The sequence below is a fragment of the Gymnodraco acuticeps genome, unplaced genomic scaffold (assembly GCF_902827175.1).
Source record: "Gymnodraco acuticeps unplaced genomic scaffold, fGymAcu1.1, whole genome shotgun sequence".
In the NCBI taxonomy this organism is placed as follows: domain Eukaryota; kingdom Metazoa; phylum Chordata; class Actinopteri; order Perciformes; family Bathydraconidae; genus Gymnodraco; species Gymnodraco acuticeps.
Genome location: NW_022989843.1, coordinates 3559445 through 3582129, shown reverse-complemented (window position 1 = coordinate 3582129; position 22685 = coordinate 3559445). Strand labels below are relative to the sequence as shown.

Genomic DNA, 22685 nt, shown 5'->3' with positions numbered 1-22685 from the left:
TCCAGATTTCACAAGTGTCAACTTTTTATTCTCTTAACAAATGTATTCAAGAGAGAAATACAAAAACATGTTTACGTCTTAAAAACAAGTCTATACTGAGATATAGTTAAGATATAGCAGGTATGTGTGTTTAAAATAATATTCAATAGACAGATTTGTATATAAGAGCAATAGACTGGAAAAAACAATAATGCCAACATCAGATCAATCAAAGCACAGTTAGACGGCACTGCTAAACAAAAGGTGTTTACACACATAAGAGGTACATTTTAAGTAAGTTGATATTAAGTACTTGATTTAAAATTGGACAGCCAAAATACAGAGTGATGGAAGGCTGCACATGTAGCGTACAAATAATATGTTCACACATTAAATGACATCACTGAAGCAAATATGCACACATTAAGTTACCGGAGTGAATAGTGTAAGAACAGTCTGTAGTTTGGCACTGACTTTAAAGATCCTGCATCTCTTGATAATAAATACAAAAATATTAACAACATGGCATTTTACTTCAGCTATAACATGATCCTAAAGCCGTGGTGTTTCTTATTCTAACTCAATTAGTTTGGTTACTTGCATATAGTAGATTTCCAGCCTAAAGCAAAGTAAACTTTAGAAGTAGGTGTGTAACGTTGGCTACAAAAGTTGAAAACAATTAAGAAGAAAGCATTTCTCATTCTCTGCATAGACAGTAAACCTCATTTATAAACACACTTATCTGAAAATGTAGTAATATTTATAGTTATTGCATTATCAGACGCAATCAAGGCACTGAACCTATCGAGAGGCTACTGATTCACTCATGATCACTCTAAAATGAATATGAGTTGCAAACAGCTTTACTAAATGGTCAGTTAAATACGTTCAAAACAGTCTTACCCTGATAACAAAATGGAATATTATGCCATCTGAAGCTTGGACTTGAGCGAAATGCATAATTCATACATACTTTTGTAAACATGATAGTGTGTTGGCAAAAACTCTTAGTACCATTGTCACTCGCGGCTTGGTGGAGTTATTCATAGAATCAAAGACTAAATAGTAGATATATTCATTATAATGACGGACGTTTGGAGGGAACAAGAAGAAGAGCAAGAGAAGGGAAAGAGGTGTGCTTACAAAAATGATGATCCTAGATATTTGCTCTCTGTGGATCTGCAGCGCGACAGCAGGCAGGGATGGATTTAGAGAGGTGTGTGTATATACGTATATAATTGTGTGTGTGTGGGAGGGTTGGGATCAGTGTGTTTCCCTTCTGCTGCAACTCTTTCACTCGTCTGATTTCATCTTCATCTGTGCCTGCATCTGAGCGATCATCTGCTGCATGCGTCTCAGCTACAGAAAGACAAGAAACACAAACATTTTGTTTTTATTTTCAGGAACCCATTATCATTTTCACATCAATAGATTTAAATGTTGTTCCTTTACTTCATGTATTGATTCTCTCAAAACATATTTAAACAAAGAAAGCTAAAACACAGAAGTCTGCCGATTAAATCTTGCAGTTTTACTTTAGAACTACGAGTTGATGATCATTTCAGACCTTGTGTGTGTCTTTAAAGTAAAACTGAAAAAGAAAATGTCAACTCCTCAAGACCAAGTAGTAGAATAGTTCATTAAAGTGCTTTACAATTTCAACAGTTAGGGTGAATATGAATTTGCTCTTCAAGATTTAACCAGTCAGATGTCTGTGTTTTTAAAGGACCAGTATGATTCTGAGTTTTAGTACATGTCGTCCAGCCACGTCTGAAGGCAAACCACAATAACTGAACAAACAAACAAAGGAAGTGCAATCTATACAAAGACAAACATAGAAACATATGCTTGCTGACTGGTGCAAAAACAACAACACTTGGCAATTAAAGACAAAAGGAAAATTAATATCACATGGACAAAGTGTTATAGTTGAGATTTTCAAAATACAGAGTAACCTGAAATCTAAATTAAATCAAGAGGCAAATCTATATTTATATCAGAAAGTGGACGTGATAGGTAATTAATACGTGTTTAAAAATGAATGAAGCATAAAATCAATGTCAAACAATAAATAAATAATCGTTGGAAAACAAATGTCCAATCCCGAGTTACAGAGTAAAAGCAAATAAATAAAAGCAATTGGCTCATAAATAAGTGATTGTTCTAAATAGAACACTGTAACTGATGTAAAGCTTTTAAAACGATCATGATGCATGGGGTTAAATAAAAACACTCACTGATGTATAGCGCCATCTTGTGGTAGAGAACAGAACCGCCTAATCATCTTCAGAGGTTTATTTATTTTACTTGTAAAAACTACAGCTTTAATGTAAATAATATAAGATTACTCATGTAATAGGTATTCAAAGTAATCAAGGGTCAAGCTTAATTAAAGGCTCTTTTAATTTCTTAATAATTAGTGGGTTTTCTTTCTATTTTTAACAAAACTACTAAAATATTAAAAACTGGGAAACTTGGTATTTTTCATAATAAACTTCACTCGTAGCATTTTTTTTGATATGATTCCAATTCAAATGTACACAGGGAGACACATTTGACAGCTTACATGCACAGGCAAGTCTCTGGGCAAGACACTTCACCCCAAATGGCTCCTGTGGGGATTGTCTACAGTACTGAATGTATGTAAGTCGCTTTGGATAAAAGCGTCTAACAAATGACATGTAATGTAATGCAATACCACACACCATTTATTTCAATTAATTAAATGAAAGCGTAACACTTGTCTACTACTTCTTTTTATATAATAAATCCAAATTAAATAGCTCCATCCTTTATATAGAAGCACAGTAACATCAGTTAATGTAATCTCTCCTCCCTTCAAACCCTGAAAACACATCAACAAATGGACCACTGTCTCTGTAGATGCGTGTTTCCGACTCTTCACATAACTGAGGTCATTCCCACCATTTAAACAGGCCAGGACATCCCGACAGGAAGTGATGGCATATCCTGCCTGGGCACATTGTTTACAAACAGATCTGATTGGACCCCACCCGCTCACTATGGAGCAGCAGCAGCAGCAGCAGCAACACAAACAGGCCAATCAGGAACAATCAGGGAACAGGTTATTGTCTGGTGGCATGCAGGCTCCATGGCACAACAATGTAAACAAAACATATGGGAGATAGTGAAGTGGAAGTAAGTAGGACTTTTTTCTCTTTCGAACATACGAGTTGCAAAATAAATTAAAGCCAGTAAAACTAGGGACGTAAACATGGGTGCATATAACTTTCTCAGTGAGGTACTCAGATGAGTACCTGGAGTCAGTGTTTGGTACTCCAACTTCTGGCTCCACTCAAAGTGATTTGATGAAGCCCTCTGTTACCTCATTCACACCAACGCAACTAGTGGAGTAGGCTACTTCAGGAAAGTCGACCGGGGGGGGGGCTAGTGGAGTACTTCGTGACCACAGAGTGTGAACGTTGTGATCAGCTGTTTTAGCGCAGTTCTCCAGTGAAGGGGGGGGGGAGTCTCCCTCCGCAGCCGGTTGGCGTAGTTTTGGCACAATTCCGTTGTACAGACCGACGTTAACAGCAGCCCTGTCTGTGCACACGGAGACCAACTCTGTTGTCCGGTGATCTAACCGCCTTCTGGAAAAGCTTCACAAGTACGTGACGGTACGCATTTCAGATTGTTGTCGCGCATGCGTACCTGCACACCAGTTATATGCACCCCTGGACATAAACGTATAATGACGAAATGGAAAAGATGACAAGGCAGATTTCCTACAGTCGGAGTGAGTCTATATTTACACTTCACTACATACGGCACCAGGTAACCAGGTCCTGTGTTTTTAAAGGATGATTCTTCATACTAAACTCCTATGTACACTGACAGCGGCATACGGTTAATTAACAAGGATATTTTATGGTGGATTTGCAAGTTGAAGCCAAATAAATACTGGTGCTAGGATCACCTTCCATTAGTAACAGTCATTTAGCAGTGAATGCAGCAATATTACCAAGTTTTCAAAAAGGGTTAGTTCAGGTGACAAACACAACTTAATACTAACTAACAGCTCCCTATTTAACATACATACATTCATGTGATTATGTATTATAATCCTTAGAAAAATGTGTCCTGTGATCAGTTTTAGGAGTTTGCAATATGTGAACGGACAGCCATCCACTTGTTTTTAGATCAAGCAAAGCAATTGTTAAGCACAAAGTGACCTGAGAAGCTGTGTGTGTTCTTACCTCGGCCTCTTTCTGTAGCAGGATCTGGTCTTTGTCCACCTCATCCTCATCCGCAGCCCTGCAGAGAAACCAAACATGTTAGCTAAAACTCTGAACTAATAGAGCAGCTCATGTGCAGTTTACATGAAATGAATCAGCTACTCACTTTCCCGATGTCTTCAGCCTCTCTGAGCGGAAGTTCTCATAATGCAGATCCTGAGTGACCTCCTGCAGGTCTTGCATGTGGGTGCTGCAACAAACACACAAACATGCAATCATTTCTTCATACACTGGGAGGCAGTAGAGCTCCCCTGTTCGATTTTCTTCAGTGCCATTTACAAACCGCTTAATGCGGATGAAGTTTTGTCGAGGTTTTAAAAAGACTTTCCTTCCGAAAATCCTATTACTTAACACGTTTTATTGCCAGGGAGACTCACACAAGCATGGTGCGCAGTTTGAGGAAGTCATTGTGATCGGGGTTCTCCACTTCAACAACTCCCCAGGGGTAGAGACGACCGCGGATCTTCTTCCCCTTCACCTCAATCAGCTGGTTGGAGCCAATCACAGCAAAGGGAATGCTCGCCTGGGTGGAGAAGATAACGGTTCGAGGCGCCCAGAGAGAATCAGATGAAGAGATATGGAAAATAAAAGGTGTCAGAGTTAGTGAAGGGAAGTGAGGTTTATGAGGAGGAGAATGGTATCCATCAATACATTAGCAGAGAAAAGTGTCTGTGGTTGTGTATCAGCCAACAGCTGTGTATCCCTTTCTCACCTTCAGGACTCTGGTCTGCTCTTTAAACTCTTCATCCTCGTCAGAGTCGGCATCAGGTAGCTGATAGATTCTGATCCCGTGCTCTGCAATCTCATCCAGGATCTGAGCGGTAGAAAAAAGAGAAACATCGGGTGAGTGGGCATGTTGTGACTTCATCGTGACCCGATGACGTGCTCCTGTCATTGCAGGCACTACAAGAGGGGCAACTTCACTCTTCTATTCTCAATTTGTAGTCCAGAAACCAAGGATCTAGGGAGCCATTTAAGAAACAATCAAATTAGACTTTTCTTGTTTAAAATATCTTTCAATAAACTTTTTTGTTACCATTGAATTTCATTTGCATGCTTGATTCTTATGCAGTATATGCTCATAATATATATATATAGTATTTCTTTTTTCAGATACTCATCCATAATATACCTGTTCTTATACTTGTACTGTTAGTGTATGTACTTAAGAGTTTTATCATACATATTAATAGACTACTTAAAGTCACTGAAAGCTACAGCCAATTCCAGCATGGCACAGGTGTCCGTAATACATCTAAATCCATATATAATGTGTGTATTCACTGTAAACTGAGTCATGTGGACTAAATAACAGCTGCCACTGTAGACCACAAACAGAAAGTAAGAGAGCTGTATAGACTAATAGGAGGGTATGAGTGAGGAGCAGTTGTTGCAGCAACGCATTTAATTAAAGCCCCCCATGGAGAAAAAGAGGCTTGAGACAGAACGGTTAGACAGGCAAAAAATAATACCAGGTCTGCGTGTTCAAGGGTCAGAAACTAAGTTCTCACCCTCCTTTATTTAGAGGCTGACCGGTGAAGAAACAAGTTAAGACAAAGGAGCTTTCTTCCCCGCTACCTCTGGGACAGATGTCAGTATTTATTATTCTAAACATCAAAGCTGCATTTTTCTTTTGTTTTCTCGAGAGCAGGTTTTTTAAATCCACAATGTGGTCTTATGTAATGGAGCCAAAAAATGTCAAATGTGTTTTCCTGACTTTTTGGGGACTTTCATGTTCTGTAATGTATAAAAGGACAGTGGTCCGTGAGCCAGGAGCCTGGGAAGTGAGCGCAGGTTTTCCTACAGGTCCTGTTTGAGCCCTTGTTATGGCTGCCGCTTGTTTTCTCAGTGAGCTCTGTGCGCAGTGTGTGCGAGATAGTGTGTGTGCGGGGGTCTCGGGTATTGTTGTGGGGCAGATCTGAAAACAAACAGACTTTGCAGGAGTCATAAGAAAGCGTGACTCAGGACCAGAGTCTCTTTCTTCCCTCAGTCACTCAAACCATTTACGGATCTGTCGAACAGGGAGGCTGAATAAACATCGCTCTGGTGGGGCAGAGCACGAAGAATTTTGGGAAACTCTGAATTCAGTGGGAAAATAAACACGCGGGACACAATGGCAGGAAAAAATGAAACAAACAAGTAGATAAGGTAGAGAGAAACTCAAAAAGGTAATAAAAGAGGGATAAAAGCAAAGGCCATGTACCATTGAATGAATGCAAACCACACTGTAATATGGTCATCACCCAAACAGGAGTCTATTGTCTGCCATCATCTGTTTCCAGACTTTGGTAAACCAAAAGCTTTAAAATGGCTGTTTACCTGGACTTATTCTGTTCCTAACATGTGCTTAGTACAGCCTGACACCTATAATCAAACCTCTCAGGCATCATCTCAGCCTGTTCCAAATCCCTGTTGTCTCCTGTTGATTTACTGCGCACAATGTAGGCAGTAATCCCTAATGTTCCACCTACCTACCCCTCAGAATTGTGTAATTTTGTTGGCACAGAGATGTTGGCAGTGGGAGCCATTTAGATTTTATGACCATCCTGTCCAGTTATAATACACCCCCCCACCCCCGCCCTCTGCTGTTATGGTTGGCCGTGCAGGCCCCCTCAATGCTGTAGGGCGGTGGACAAACAATGCCACACAAGACTCTGCCTCAGTCTTAATTAGAAAAGGAAGCCTAAGATTTATCGCCTCATGTTTCTGGCTCACATTTCTAAATGTAAATTGTTTTTGGAAATTATTTCGACATTTGGGGCAGTTATGATACGTCAGAGCAGTGGAACCTGATGTTGTACAGCTAGAAAATAGATTAGAAGTTAGTTAAGCTTGTTCAATTCTAGGAATACCAGTATTAAATATACTGCAGTGGTGACGTGTAGCCCAAATATAGTGTACCCGCAGGTCTATACATAGATATAATTACACAGGGTGAAGTCGTGAGAGACGTGGCTAAGCAGTTTTTCATCAAATGCACAGCAAGTTTAACCAAAACCACCAATCATAATGAAACGGGGTGCAAACCCATCATTATGGGATAAACCGTTTCATCACATCTACCTGTCGTGGAAATAATGTCTTCAAGATTAGTTCATTCTCACAAGCAAACCCACCAAAATATGTATGACTCAACAGCTTCTAAGCAATGACCCATGGATTCTGGACAAAACAACAATGGCACAAAACAAATGAATGCTTAAGAAAAAGAGCAAAGAGACAAAAGAGAGGATTGTGGTGAGACCTGCAGCGCTGACAAACCACATGCACAAAAACACACTCCCAATAATACAGTTGCAGTGTGACTGTTGAGGTCGTCAGAGCTGAGCCTCCTCTGGCCTGGCATGGTGTTGTATCCATTAAACTTAAACAGGGAACAATACTTGGAAGTAGAAACATGTACCAGAGCATTCTCAGGACACACACAAAACAAAACAATGAAACTGCATCACCACACTAATCAACCCTGATTGGGAAGAGCAAGGATCAGGACTAGAGCAGCAGCACGTTGACGTAACGGTTATGTAACCTCACAGCTGACTGCCAGCTTCTGCAGAGTGTCCATGGGAATGAAACTGGGCATCATTGCCATTAGAAATAGTAGATCTGATCAGCTTTCAGTCGCTTTTAAACCTGGTTTCATACAGACAAAACCCCTTAAGGGAAGGGGCCCTCTTTTTCCAAGACTGGAGAGTTTATTAAAGGAAAATCCTGGCCATGGTGAGCGTGAAATCCGTTCTGCTGGGTGCCTCTATTCCTTATTAGACTCCTGTTGAACCAACTATGCGTCTACTTATCACTTAATACATTTACTGATTACTTTGCACATTTTAAATCCATTTCATAGACACAGAAATCTCTGAACGGTTAAACAATGAAGTAAGAAATGTCATCATCCTCAGTATTCAACATCGCTCCAGTGAGACATTTATGCTGTAAAAGTGTTTTGTCCATTTTGTCCTTGTTCGCAATACAAACTCTTCTCACATAAAGGGCAAGAACACCTTTTGATAAAGAATGATAACACTGTGGCAAGTACCAACATCTCCAGTCATAGATCTCAGTCTAGACTGGTAGAAAGTCTTCAAGTATTGAGGTTGCTCCAATAAGACTCTTTAAAAAACAATTCAGACGGTTTCTCATACAGAGCTTCACTGCTCCTAGTACTAGACTCCTGGTACTAGCATGGGTTAAACGCAGAGAACACATGTCACTGTATGGTGTGTGCTCTGCATGTGTGACCATTAAAGAGGGTTCATCCCTCCCAATTCTATTCTACATGGTTTTTAAGAGAATCTATAAAGAACTATAAATATTTACCCTGAGTGAAGAGATCTGAGCTGTGTGTCACTGTAATTAATATTGTTAACAAAACATATTACATACCCCAATTACAAGATTAAAAGACAAGTAAAAGAGGTTTGCAACATGAAAAGAAAAAGCTGATTCCTACGTCTATTCTTTAGTTTCCAAACTTGCTAACTTTAAGACACCAGAACAAATGCTTCTCTCTTGCCAGGAAACGCCTTTCAAGTAACCGGCTCTCTCCTGCCTGCAGGGAGTCTGAGGGGGTGAGAGAGCCCAACAATACCTGATCAGAGGGGGTCCGAGGGATTTAGACCTCATACCAGCCTCCCAGACACATACACAAACACACTTTCACATAAATATAACAGTTGCCTCACTTTGTGAACTGGTATAATCTGCCGTTGGGGGTATGAGAACAGTTTACATGCTACATGTCCGGAGCTTTGTAGCTCCAGGAGGCCGGTGGATCACCGCAGATAGAGGATGTTCTACAAAACATCTACATGGCAAATCCTTCTAAAAGTTCTCATACAATAAAGACTCACACACGCAGCAGCATACGGGAAAACAATACTTTCCTGTTAGCAGGATTAAAGTCTCTTGCCTTCATGCACAGAAACACAATCCAGATATATTATTCAGTCAGTCTGAGACTCAGGGTCCAGACTGGAACAGCCAGAGACTGGAGGCACTGACGGAAAGTACAGAGGAAGTAAGCAAAACCATGGCAACGCTCAGGCATCATACGAGTTATGGTGAACAACACACTTGCATGAACACACACACACACATACCTATTGTCTGGGCTAAGTATTAGTACAGTTAAGACCACCCACCTCTCCCTCTGATCAAGGAGCATGGGGAGGAACAATTGAGCTATTCATGTAATCTTGTATCTTAGTGAGATTTACAAGGGGACACTGTGAGTTTAGGATTTCAACCACACATCAGGCTTTAGTGACTCGGTCTGGTAATCAAAAGGGTCTCAATGGCCAACTCAAGAGCAAAAAGTGACTCATTAGCAGCACGGCACAGTCCGGAAGCCATCTTTTCAGGTTGGCCCGCTAACAAGGAAACCTGCTGTTTTCCCACTGTGGCCAGCTTGTACTTTCTTCACTTGAGAACAGATGATTGTGTGTAATAGAGCTGAGGAAAAACTCATATTTATTGTTTTAAAATCCGCTGAGACTTGGAGCATGCCCTGGCACAATGACTGCTGGGGGGCAGGAAAATAAATATATCCGCGTGTTTGAAACACTGGCAGGAAAAGGGCATGGGCGCGCTTCTATTGACAGCAGGGTTTTGTAAATGTTTAGAAAGGTCCCTTCACAAAGTTATTCCAGATTTACAGGGGGGTACACACACACACACACACACACACACACACACACACACACACACACACACACACACACACACACACACACACACACACACACACACCACACACACCACACACCACACACACACACACACACACACACACACACACACACACACACACACACACACACACACACACACACACACACACACACACACACACACCACACACACACACACACACACACACACACACACACACACACACACACACACACACACACACACACACTACACACCACCACACACACACACACCACACACTTAAAATGCATCATAATTATTTTTCTCTAGCTCAACTCAATGTTCACTTTCTGTTATTGCTTTTTAAGGAAACCTGGTGACAATACAGGCCGGTACGAGGAGTCTAAACTGATGAATGTGTCCCAGCGGGGGCGTAGAGCTGGTTCACACAGCAGGAGTATGGTGGAGGGCAGTGAGAGAAGACAGAGAGTCAGACAATGAGGGGGAAACTGTGATAGAGCCTTGGCTGGGGATGAAATATAGCAGCTGACGAGGCAAACATGAGGGAGGGATCTGCATGGCACACATGAGAGCAGAGATAAACAGGGAGGGACAACAGGCTGTGAGAGGTAAGGAGAAGGGTGACCAGGGCAGACATAAGGGAGGAAGAGAGAGGGGAGTGGAGGGAGGAAAAGAGGCTGATCTATTGTCTGCAGCCTGGTGCAAGAAGAAGAGGAGCAACAGGGTTCTCCAGACACTGCTGACCTCTGAGATATCACATAAATTGATGTCAACATTGGTGGCTAAAATACTTCTGCTAACCTTTCCTCATTACTAAAGAAGTTCAACACAACTTTCCTACAGCTTATCTAATAAGAAAGGGTTTTCACAATATATTCTGTACATTATTGCTGATAGTTGCATTATTATATTCTCCGTTTATCATTCCATCCTAATTTCCTAGAGTACAACGTTTTGTCCTGTCTGACTGTGTCAAGTTGTTCACTCAACAAACACAAAAGTCAACAATAGCAGCAAATCTTCATATTTGAGAAGCTGAAACTGAGAAATCTTGACACAAAAAAGGAATGAAATGAGAGTACAGAATCATTTTCAATTGACTAATCACATCATATGCAGGAAAACACGACACAAAAGCACTCTCCTGTTCAGACAAAAGGAGGCATTTTTGCGTTTTTTTGCTTTCATCAGGATTCCAGTTCAAACCAGCTGTGTTTGGTCCTCTGGGTTCAAACAGAAAACACCCAGTGATGCAGTTTGAGGCTAAAGCCCTGCACAGGATATGACTGTAAGGTTCCAGACTGAGAGGATCAGTCCCTCAATATACCCTCCTCAGGGCAACTTATGAGCTAGAGTCCACATCACCCCAGCGGAGGAAATTGGCATTAGAGCAAATTAAAAAAAAAGAGGACACAAAGACGCAGAGGAAGAAAGAGGTGAGTGAGGCACTGCCAGGAGAGGAAGGACCGGGCTAGAGGCGAGCAGAACTAAAGGGGATGAAAGCTTAATGATGGGAGGTTTGTTAACTTTGTCCGTGAGCCGGAGCTGCGCAGGGCAGCAAGTTGTGTCTTGTCAGTGGAACAGTTTCGACACATTGCAGGAAACTCATATTGTTCTGTACAAGCCGTTTCCCCCTCATAAAAAGTAGAAAGACTGGACAATACTTAAGAGACCTGGGGGGTGGGTGGGGGTCCAATTTACTAAGACAAATGGCTCGAAATGGTGAGAAAGTACCGTGCAAAAAAAAAAAAACACTAATAACTACTGTGGGAGAAAGGCTGGGGGTTATCAATCATCCTCCAGCACTCAGTGGCAGCTTCTTGGCGGCTGCAGCTCTGACCTCAAAGGAAGGCTCGACTGTACCGGACTGTATGGGCGGACTCAGGCACGTATACCTAAGAGCCACTTCAACTAATCTGATCGAACCAACAAATAGTCGAGCATGATACATTTGTTGTTTCGAGAGACACTTAAAGAGATTAATGAGCATTACTATGACACTTACTATTTACAATGACTGCTCTTACATGCACACAAGAAATCAGACTACTGCGATAAATCAGTAAGGGCCGGAAATCTAAGAGCACATTTTTCAATAGTTAACATTGTCTAAATAATCAGATGTCAACCCATGTTTTTTTATAGGAACTCGAATTATTAAAATATGAATAGCACTGTGTGTAATTTGTGCCACTAAGGCTCTGACAATCAAAATGATGACAAAGGCCAGACTTAAGTGACGTTGTGAACTAGCCGATGAAAGTCTATGTCAGAAATTCCCCAAAATGTGCCCCAACAGGAGATAATATGCCCTCCTAAGGGACACATGGTGTGGTTTCTAAATGTGAAGCAGATAGCTCAATTAACCCTCTGCATTTCCTGGCAATAATCGCTTGTCCAGGAATTCACTATCATCAGACAGAGTTAAAACAAATATAAACTATTTTGCATTACAGTATATCTGGAAATAAACATGTTTTTTCACTGCTTAGAATAGAAAACAAATAGATGTGTGCGGGTGTTTGTGTGTGGACCTATTTAAGTGAGTTTGATCATTTTGTTAAACTGGGCAGCTCCTAAGTGTGCAGTAGAAATGTTTGTTAGGGGAACACTTAGCGGAGCATGTGAACAAACTCTTTTAAACAGATAGTGCTATGGACAGTAAAGAAGGCAGATCAGAGAGATAATGTTACAGTATTTCAGCTGCCCCACTTTTAGAGTTTACTATTCACTGATATTGGCCACGTTTTTACAGCATCAGTGATTTGATTGAAAAACATAAACAAAATCAAGGTATGTCTATAATCAAGACAGCTGACCCACTGCACGCTGCCAGCTGAGGTAGAGTTAACAAGCATGGGGGTTTTCTGCAGATTGGAGGTCAGTGGTTGCAGGAAACACGGTTTTGTTCATCTTGCCAGAGGAACACTCAGAAGGTTTGAGGAAGGTCAAATCACAAAACAACTGTACAGAGTACAATTCAACTGGCAGGTCCCTTCAGGCCAAAGCAGTTTAGAGATTGACCCTTTGATGTCGGAGCAACTTGCATACGTGCGCATAAACAGAATAGATAGAGTTCCTGTATTTGATTGCACTAATGAAGCACATCAATCTTGTTTTAGGAAATTCAGTAACACTACGTGTGTCCTGAAAGGTTGATCCTGTCTCCTCAAGATGCTGCATCAGCAGATCCAAACAATGGGGCAGTGGGAGCATCTAACAAAGACTCCTGCTAAAGGGCAGAGGGCTGGACTCTAGTCAGCCTGCAGACACTCAGCCAGACCACATATCTAGTGTTCAACTAATTTTCAAAGTTGTGCGTTGAGAAGAGTAGTGGTTGCAGTGAGGTGCATGTGTCTTGTTTTGCACTATTGTGTCTTTCCCTGCTGGACATTAGGAAGCTGAGGAGTGTGTAGACACTTGTGTCACTTCCAACAGGAAGTATCTGGGATGGGTTGAGTCTGGATGAGATGTGCTGCCTCTATTAAAGACAACTCACTTTTCCTATGTAGGTCCCTCCTAATGTTTCCTCTCTTATGTTAGCCCTCCCTCTACTTTGCAGTATCACAAAGTGGAAGACATAAATCTCTGTAATTAAACAGGGAAGTAGACGTGGGTTTGTTCACATGAACAAAGATGTGTCATAGCACACTGCCAAAAAGGATGAATAAGTGATTTTGATATTTCAAGTACATCTGCATCATTCAGTGATCCACTGTTTAATGACTAAACCACATAACTGCAGATGGGACAAAAACAAACACATAAGGCACCTCAAAAGTCTCAAACATTCAAGTAATTGGGCGTTCCAGATTTCGCCTTGTGCCAAGAATCAATTCTGAATGCAAAGATGCTTACACCTAGAAAACAGTGGACAGCCATTTGGATCCAAATTGTTTGTGTGCAGGTGTGTGTGCATATCAGACTCACCCTTCTCTTCAGGCGATCCCTCTCCCTCAGTGTCAGTGTGTCAGCCTTGGCGATGACTGGAACAATGTTTACTTTGCTGTGGATAGCCTTCATGAACTCCACATCCAGAGGCTTCAGACTAAAGAAGAAAAATATCACAATGCAGACAAAGAACAATAAGGACACCGTGGAAAACAGAGGACAGCAGACATAGAAGGAGATTATGTTGAGGTGAGGTGATAACACTGAATTATGTCGTGTTAAATGAATGGGAAACAAAGCCAAAGTCACTGCTAAGTTTAATAAGTACATTTGGTCAGAAATTGCAGTTAAGAGAAAATAGCCTATTGTAAAAATGATAGGAACAAAACGGTTATAATTGTTTCTCAATGTTGGAAGTTTAGGCTAGCCACTGCTAGCTACAATATAGTTATTGTGTAACTACACTAGTTAGCAAGAGTGCTATATTTTCAATCATTCAACATGCTGATGTTTTGCCTTGTAGTTGTTTTAGGAGAGTTCTCGTCTTTCTGAATGTACAGAATAGACCCGATTAAACCACAGATGGGTAGGTATAATATCCCTCAGAGAGTATGTTTGTTTACCCGTGTCCAAATGGAGATATGAAGTAGAAGCAGCAGTGCACCCTGTTGTCCACAATGTGTCTTCGGTTCAGCCCGCTCTCATCGTGGAGGTATCGCTCAAACTGATTGTCAATGTACTGGATGATGGTCTTGAAGCTGCAATTAGAGACAAACAAGTAGAAAAATAGACGCAAACCTCCTTAATTGCACCAAATGTCCATGTAAACACAATTTTAACATCAACACTGAGAATGACAATAGAGAAAAGGAAATCATACACGTCATTTTGAAGGCTATCAAGGAAGATATCTGTGCCACAAATTGCTTTGATTGCCGTAATATAAGACCTTAATTACAAAAGTAAAACCCTGAATTTCTCCTACTTTCTGACTACAGAGTGCAAAGGGGATGTTTTTTCTGTTATTTCTATTTTTCTTTTGGGTAGCCTTGAGAAAAGTACAGGACAATAAACAGGAAATGGTTCTTGGAAAGAGGCTACATTGACGCAACTGGCACTGGAGAATGGCATACGGGCAAACACACACACACACACACAGGGAATGCAGAGGGAGGAGAGGTAGTACATAGGGAGTTTGAAGTGAAACTCGAGAACGGAAGTAGTTAAGAACAGGAGGGAAGGATGAGAGAGCAGGCTGGACAGGAAACATTTCACGAGTCTTAATCACTCCCAAGTCCTCCTCGGCACATAAACACACCAGTCCTGGCTGTTGATGGCATCGCCGTATCCAGGGGTGTCAACCACTGTGAGGCGAAGCTTCACTCCTCTCTCCTCGATCTCCACGGTTGATGCCTCAATCTGCACCGTCCTCTCGATCTTCTCTGTGAAGTAGAATTAAAGAATAATCGATGGGGGCATAGCAGAGAAAACACCTCAGTGCCCAAGTGGTAAATTGACATCCAAAATGCCTGCCTGAGCTATGTGCTAACACAAGCCGCTGAGCTGCCACAACCTCAGGCTTAAAGAAGCTGGAAAGTACCTTAAATAATGAAATCATAGGTTTTGACGTCTAAAAGATCAGGGAGGGCCTCTGTAATTGTTTTCAAGCCAGAACAAGTCCTAACCTCAAGTCAAGTCATAAGAAGGGCAGGGTCGTATTCTGAGACTAAGGCATTCCCAACATTCCTCTTGAAATAATGCGCTGCTGGAGACTTTGCAGCAGACATTTCTCTAATATTACAGTGTGCATATTGGTGTATATGTATGCATGTGTATGTAGTGGGGAGTTTACCTGCGGCACCAGGGATGCAGCGTTCGGGGTACAGATCAGTGAGGAACAGGCTGTTTATAAGCGTTGATTTCCCCAAGCCAGACTCTCCTGGAAGTACAAAGAGAATGGAAAATTAAGCTCTATTCTCTAAAGAGGTCATATAGTCTACATTAAATGAAAAAAGGGATCACTCACCTACAACCATTAGGGTGAATTCAAACCCTTTTTTCACTGATTTCCGGTGCACTTGGTTAGGGAGGTTAGCAAACCCAACATAACCTGTTGCATCGGGGAACTGTGGAGAAGAAACGACAAACAAATCATCAACACTGCAGTTAATACAGAAGTATTGAACTGGTGATATTAAGAACTCAGAATAAATTACACAATATGTATTTAATATTAGTGTTTAGTCATTTCTATGTCTTACTACTTGTTCCTCTCACTCCCAGATATTTTTATAAATTGTATTTTAAAGTGAGGAAAGGTGTAAGTGAGTGTATATGAGTAAGATTGATGGAAATACACATTAAGAAATTCCTGCGGGCAATAAAGACGAGCTGTGAAACACTTACACGTGTATACAGGATTTCCTCTCTGGATGCCTGTGTGAGTGTGTGTGCATGAGATTACAAGTTCCATGAGTCTTAATCACCTCTGCCTTATTAGAAACCCCTCTTGAACACTCTGTAGATTGGTCATAGTTTAGTTTTAAAACCGTGGGGAATTTTCAGGCTGATACTCACCTTCCCTTTCTCTCCAGACTGAGACATCTCTGCTGTTTACTGGATCAACAAGCCTGCTGGTGAAATAAAGAGATATGGTTGAGTGATTGAAATCAGATGAATAAACTTAAAAACAGTTCCTTGTACCTTCCCACTCAATCACAAAAAATAATCCTTATACCTGGCATTTGATTAGAATCTTTCTCAAGAATTCATTCAAGATCAAGAAGTGATGTTTAATCTAAAGTATAATTAATCAGAGCTTTAGAGGAAAAAAACACTATAAGCACTCAAAGTCATGACATGGTTGCAAATCTTTTGTGAAACCAGCCATTGCTGCTCTACAAAACACACAAGGTACGATTAGCTCTTCTTCCTTCGTTCATTTTACACCCATTTCTTTTTGATTTTCAAATATTATTGACCGTTTTCCAATTCAAGGTAGACACATTTATTTGGCAATGTTAAGTTTTGATGTAATAAAGCTAACAAATGCCTCAAGACATCCATTAAGAGAGCTGAAGTCCCTCCCCTTTCAGTGGACCACAAAGGGAACTTTTTTTCTGGAAGAAATATGAATGTAGTTAACGGCAAGAGAAAAATCTTGCTTTTAACCTGTTTAAATGGGCTATTACGTTTTATATATTTCAACGTTTTTTCAAGTCGAGAAAATCACAGTTTGTCCTACAACTTTTGAAGTACCATCACGAAAGCAAACCCCACGTCACAGTATTTATGTTGTACCAACTCTGTACATTGAGTCCACGATGGGGCTGCCGACTGCACTGTTCTTTAGCACTATCTCACGGAAGGAGGACAGATTAAGAGCTTAGGGCAACAAGTGTGTTCCCGGACTGCTATTTAACTGTTGTATGTATGTACCCTATGCTCATGCCCCACTCTATGACCCAGAGCAGACGACAGAGCAACAAGCCAACATGATAAATTAGCTCCATAATGAGTGAGCAGGAAGAACAGGCTCCATTTTATCACCAGCACACTGGCTCTTGACAGGTGGAGTGTGATAAGCATTAGAAAGAGGCAGGCTGCCGTGCGCTGCCAAACGGAGATGCACTCTGGTTTTGTAATGAGGAAAAGAGGTGGCATGGGAATCTGGATTGACCTTTTTCCATTGGAATGCAACAAACACACAGTTTTGGACATTTGGGGGACCATCTCACACTGGTAAATGTATTAGATGGTAGTCGGGGGGCCCTCTGTATCTACATGAAATTGGGCAGAGATCTCTCATACTGACAGGGTGGTTTCACCGAGCCCCAGGGAGAACAATGGCTGTTTATCCTTCTGGTTCCTGAAGCCTTTCCAATACAGGGCAGCTCAGCTTGGGGAGGAGGGAGAACACGTGCCTCACCCCTGACCAGAATCAGGTCCGACCACATGTTAGGACAGCAAGGCGAGAGACCAATAACATAGGGTTAAGGTTTGCCAGGGTAGCACTGTAAAGGTCTGAAGGTGAATCCAGTTAGACAGACAGGCTATAAGGCCTTTGAACAAATGAAGGGGGGGGTAAAAGCACACAAGACATCGGAATATGTAAACATGGTCTCCAAAAAAGTATGATCGATAGATTTCGTTATATTTTCTTTAAGATTTATGATTCATTGTTTACCATGTTTCACGACCATTTTCACCCAGGTTACCAAAATGCATTCTGTGGGGAATATCAACACGTTTACCAATTGTCATGGCAGACTATTGAAAGGTTGTAGACATTTATCTAAGAAAACATAAATGTCAATCAACCAACCAAAAAGTGAAATGTCCATCTCACAGTGTCACTAAATAACAAGATGAGTTTGGAGCAGAGTGATAATTGACCATCCCAAGAGCCACAAGATATAGTTTGGCTTAATCGTTTAGTTCAGCTCTAAAAACACAATGTGTGGATGATTAATTGGCTTTCATTATTAAGGAACCTCTACTTTAATGTATCGAGCCCACACAGGTGAATTCATGTGTATCATACACACTCCAAGTGTTATTCCTCTACAAGCTCTGTGGGAACCAGCATTATTCCGGGAGGCAGATTAATTAAACCTTTCCAATATCGCAGTTGTAATATCACAAAGACAACACTACAGGACAGACAGGCAGGAGGCACATTTCAATAATACGCTCTTAATAATGGCCATTTAATCGGCCGGGCAGCTGAGCTGCTTACACACACATACACACAGCTAATCAACGGGCCAGACGTGGGGGAGATTAAACAGTTTGGGGCCAAAAGGGAAAAATGCCACCTTAATACAGCCAAAGTTCTCGGCACGTGATGCATTTACAGTTGACTTATTGGTTTAAGTGAAGCCATGAAGGGGACGCAGTGCTGGTGGAACTATTCCCCTTCTTGACAGGCTGTGTCAAGGGTGCTTACACACACTTTCCATGGAACATTGAAACAATAATTTCATACCATGGAGATTAAGTTGACTCGGTGGCACAACAACAAAAATGTTAATTTACTGGCACCTGATCAAAGAAACGGGGAACTGAGAGCTTCTCAGCATAATAAGGTTATGTTGACACATGTAAAGAAGACACATACAGCAACACATAAACAGGGGGGCTTGGCTGTAATTAAGTATGGGGTCAAAGGTAATGGTTGTGAGCAAGAAAAATAATGATACTCTTTTTTAAGCTGGGATATTAGAAAAACTTTATAAAATGAGCCCAATGAGGTTAAAGCTACAATAAACTCTTTTGTCCATGAGGAAACCAGCAGGCCTGACCATAACACAAACAGAGAATAAAGCACAGGATGGAGCGTTTATGATGATGGGGACAGGAGAGGAAATAACTCAAAACAAGTGGGAGTCATACAGAAACAAAATGTTATACCAACACAAAGCTACTCACACTGTTGGCTGCCGTTCAGAACGATGAGGTTGAGGTGAAAGTAAACTCTTAATTCATTGTTAAACTAACAATGTAGTGTGGGCAAAGCTGCAGGTCATATACTTTTTTAATCTCTAAGCCCGTTTCTGGCAGGGGAATGGTATAATTATGTTTTGTAAATAGGCATTTGAATGGGAGAATATTGCAAATGAAAAAATAAAAGCTAAATTGAACGACATGTTTTGAATTACAACACAAATGCCTTTAATGTTATATAAAATGCATTTTTGTATATATGTATTTTGAAGTAAGAAACTCTCAAATGACCGAACAGTTAAATATATGTATGTATACAGTAAGTCGTTTTTTTAAGCAGAAATGCCAAAACATTATCTAGTTCCAGTTTCTTAATGATAAGAACTATCTTTAATATATTTTGTTTCAGGGCTCTTGGTCACATAAAACAAAGAATTTAAACCATGGCTGTGTTTTTATGGACACCTCTTAAAAAAAATACTGCGTTAATCTTAAATACAAAACGATTAATCTGTAGAAGAATATTAAGGTTGGTCAATAAGATAATTTTGCGAGTCAGAATAAAGTTCTCTCCAGCAAGAGATTTATCCATACTGTTTTTATTAAAGTAGATATATATCTGTTCAACACATTGGACAATGTTGAAAATGAATGAACTAAATGATCAGGACCACCGACCACTGCAGTAATTTTGGATTTACAGATTCTTTGCATTGATATAATAATATAGCTGGATTTGTTTCATTTGATGTTTTCCACAGAAGCAGAAATTCCTTTAGACACTTATTATATCTATAAACCATTTCTAAGTTTAGTTTCCACAGATAAACAATAATATCATCATTGTTTGTAATGACAAATTATTCAATTATGACGATAAAAGTAAGTTGTAGCCCTAAACCGACATTATCACGGCTTCATTATGCCTATTTAGTGAGAGCCAACATATTTCCATGACTACATCAGAGTGGGTGAAGGTATATCAAATGTCAATATATATTATGTTAGCACAATAAATCTGCTACTTGTGGGACTCAAAGTTATTTTGAATATGCGTTTCTTCTCCTGGTGTTTTGAAGTGAACATAAATGTCCGGCTGTGGAACACCATTATTCAAACAATGCAATCTGAGTCAATAGTTCAAGTCCACTAGGGTCTGTCAATGTGAAACACGTTTTGTTTGTCCATTCACATCACAGTGTGAAACAGGAGGAAACATCCCCTTGTAGTATATAGTGTCAGACACATGTCTCCCCTAGTACTCCTGTGCAGGCCAGTGTGAGCGAGATAAGGTTGTGGGATGGGGAAATGTCAGAGAGCAGTTAAGGTGCTGGATCAGAGGCCTGAGACATCTTTCAGTACTAAGAGATGTTGCCCTTCTGATGGCAAACTGGTCTGTGTCCAGCTGGATAAAAAGCTAGTTGTTTCTAGAGAAGAGGATAGCTGCCAGCCTGAGATTACAGCGAACACAGTCGGCCATCGAGCCCATAGCATTCACCACTCGGCAAAAAAGGATGTGAAATATGCATGTTTTCACTGAGTCATAAACACAAGCAAAGATGGACGATAACTCTTCAATAGTGGCCCTCCGCCATTTCTTAGACAGACACATGTGTTATTGTTTCCCACTGTTATTGTGAAGTTGTCTAAACACAACATTTGTTTTGCACATATTGCCCTTTACAATCAAAGGTCACTGATTCATCAGATGTTAGAAAGAGATTTTAGAGTTCAGGAATGTCACACAAGAAGAGATGTACAGGAAATGTGTGGAAGTCAATGCTTCAAAGGGCACGTGAATGTAGATTGAATGTGCTGTTGATTTAAAGCATTTAGGCCGATTGATTTGCAGAGGGTTTCTCTGGAGTTCAATGGGGAAATAAACTACGTCAAAAGCACGAAGTGTTTTTTAAAAAATTATTTTGCTACCGTCATTGTTATGAAATATTGAAGCGGGAGGAAATACTTACTTGCACATTTTGTCAAATAATTGAGGAGTTTATGAATCAATGCTTCAGTCACTGAGTTCGAAACGTGTGTGAGGCCCTGTGTTTGGGATGTCCACCACACCCAGCCTAACAAACACTGACTGAGTTCACTAAACATCAACTGGGACAATGACATTATAATGTGTACGTATGCAGATTAAAACCGTAAATCAATAAACTGTAATAGTGCTCTGTGAAATCGAATTGGATAAACCGAGTTTGAGCGTAACACAGCACTGAAACTTCGTTCACGTTACATGTCAAACTTTAGCAACAGTTGTTACCGCGATGGTGTCATGTTGCCAACTGACTACTGTGTTTCCTCTCCTCCTGCTCCGACTCATTAAAACGGGTTCAACAAAGCAAACACAAATACAAACAAACCTCTGAGCAGTGCCTTACCTGAACGTAACTTTGAATGATTGTTAATCGACAGGAGCCGTTTTGCCTCTTGCTGCTGCCCCAGCCCAGGAAGGGAAACCCGGAAACCGTCCCCGCGAGCCCACCCTCCTCCCTCAAGCGTTTCATTCCAACGCCTCTCTGCTGCGCCACTGACGCCATTACGGCTCAACCTGCAGGACGGCTGAGCAGCAAACACCACCCCTTTGTGGATCCAACATGGCTGCCTGAGTGATACAGTTTCTTAGCAATTCGAACAGTGAAGGGTTGTTTTCCCTGTCGACTCATGCGTTCGTGTGAAATGTTAAATGTAGGCCTATACTGTTTGATATAAAACAGTCCATTTACAATTTGATTAACCACTGGACATCCTATATAACCTGCTATATAATAGTGGAAAACAGGTACCATTCCTAAAAATGTAAATATTTATAGGCTAAAAAAAAATGCTATCCTTGTATTATAATATTTCCATTGAATGCCACGTTATTCTACTTTCAGGTGATAATAGGCTATATCTCCTTTAAAGTTAATTTATTTGAAAGTCTCTCTTTAGTTTACAGACAGTAGCCTACCTATACAAAAAAGAAGCATGAGGAACTTTTGAAATGTTCGTTATAAGGTTCCAAAATCTAAAATAAGGGTAAATATCAACAATATATATTAATTGATAATAAAATAAAACTTGAATAATAAGGCGTTTACATGGATTAAAGTCATTAGCCTACATTTCGCAAACTATTCTATGGTGGGTGGTGCATGCATGTCCTCCACCTTACCTTATAACAAATGCTTGTGTACATGTTTCTGCAGGGACCAAGAAAACTAAATAATCAAAAACTGCTTTAAATCAAAATTGATACATTTAGAATAGATATGAGATTTTCTTTTCTTGTTTCTTTTCTGGCATTCTAAGACAGCCAATTAACACCATCATGCATGTCGCAATATACCGCAGACAACTGCATTAGCCTCCTTGTCTGAAAAATCAATAACAAGTGCCATGATTCACCCACCCACTGCTTCAGCTGCACCATACTCTTACAACACC

General features: G+C 40.6%; 1 protein-coding gene across 2 annotated transcripts; it reads right to left on the bottom strand.

Moving 5' to 3' along the window:
• zgc:63587 (uncharacterized protein LOC393431 homolog) lies at positions 1–21744 on the bottom strand. Of its 2 annotated transcripts, none has more exons than XM_034237864.1 (12): positions 21638–21744; positions 16380–16432; positions 15829–15928; positions 15655–15741; positions 15121–15244; positions 14426–14560; positions 13842–13959; positions 4948–5049; positions 4613–4758; positions 4342–4425; positions 4197–4254; positions 1–1338 (listed from the first exon to the last, which is right to left on the bottom strand). In XM_034237864.1, exons 2-12 carry the CDS (start codon positions 16404–16406, stop codon positions 1273–1275), a joined length of 1047 nt encoding a protein of 348 aa, XP_034093755.1. In that variant the 5' UTR covers positions 16407–16432; positions 21638–21744; the 3' UTR covers positions 1–1272. The 2 variants fall into 2 exon arrangements, with proteins under 2 accessions (XP_034093755.1, XP_034093765.1); XM_034237874.1 differs by having other exon boundaries at positions 16380–16435; positions 21638–21734.
• Positions 21745–22685: the final 941 nt, after the last annotated feature.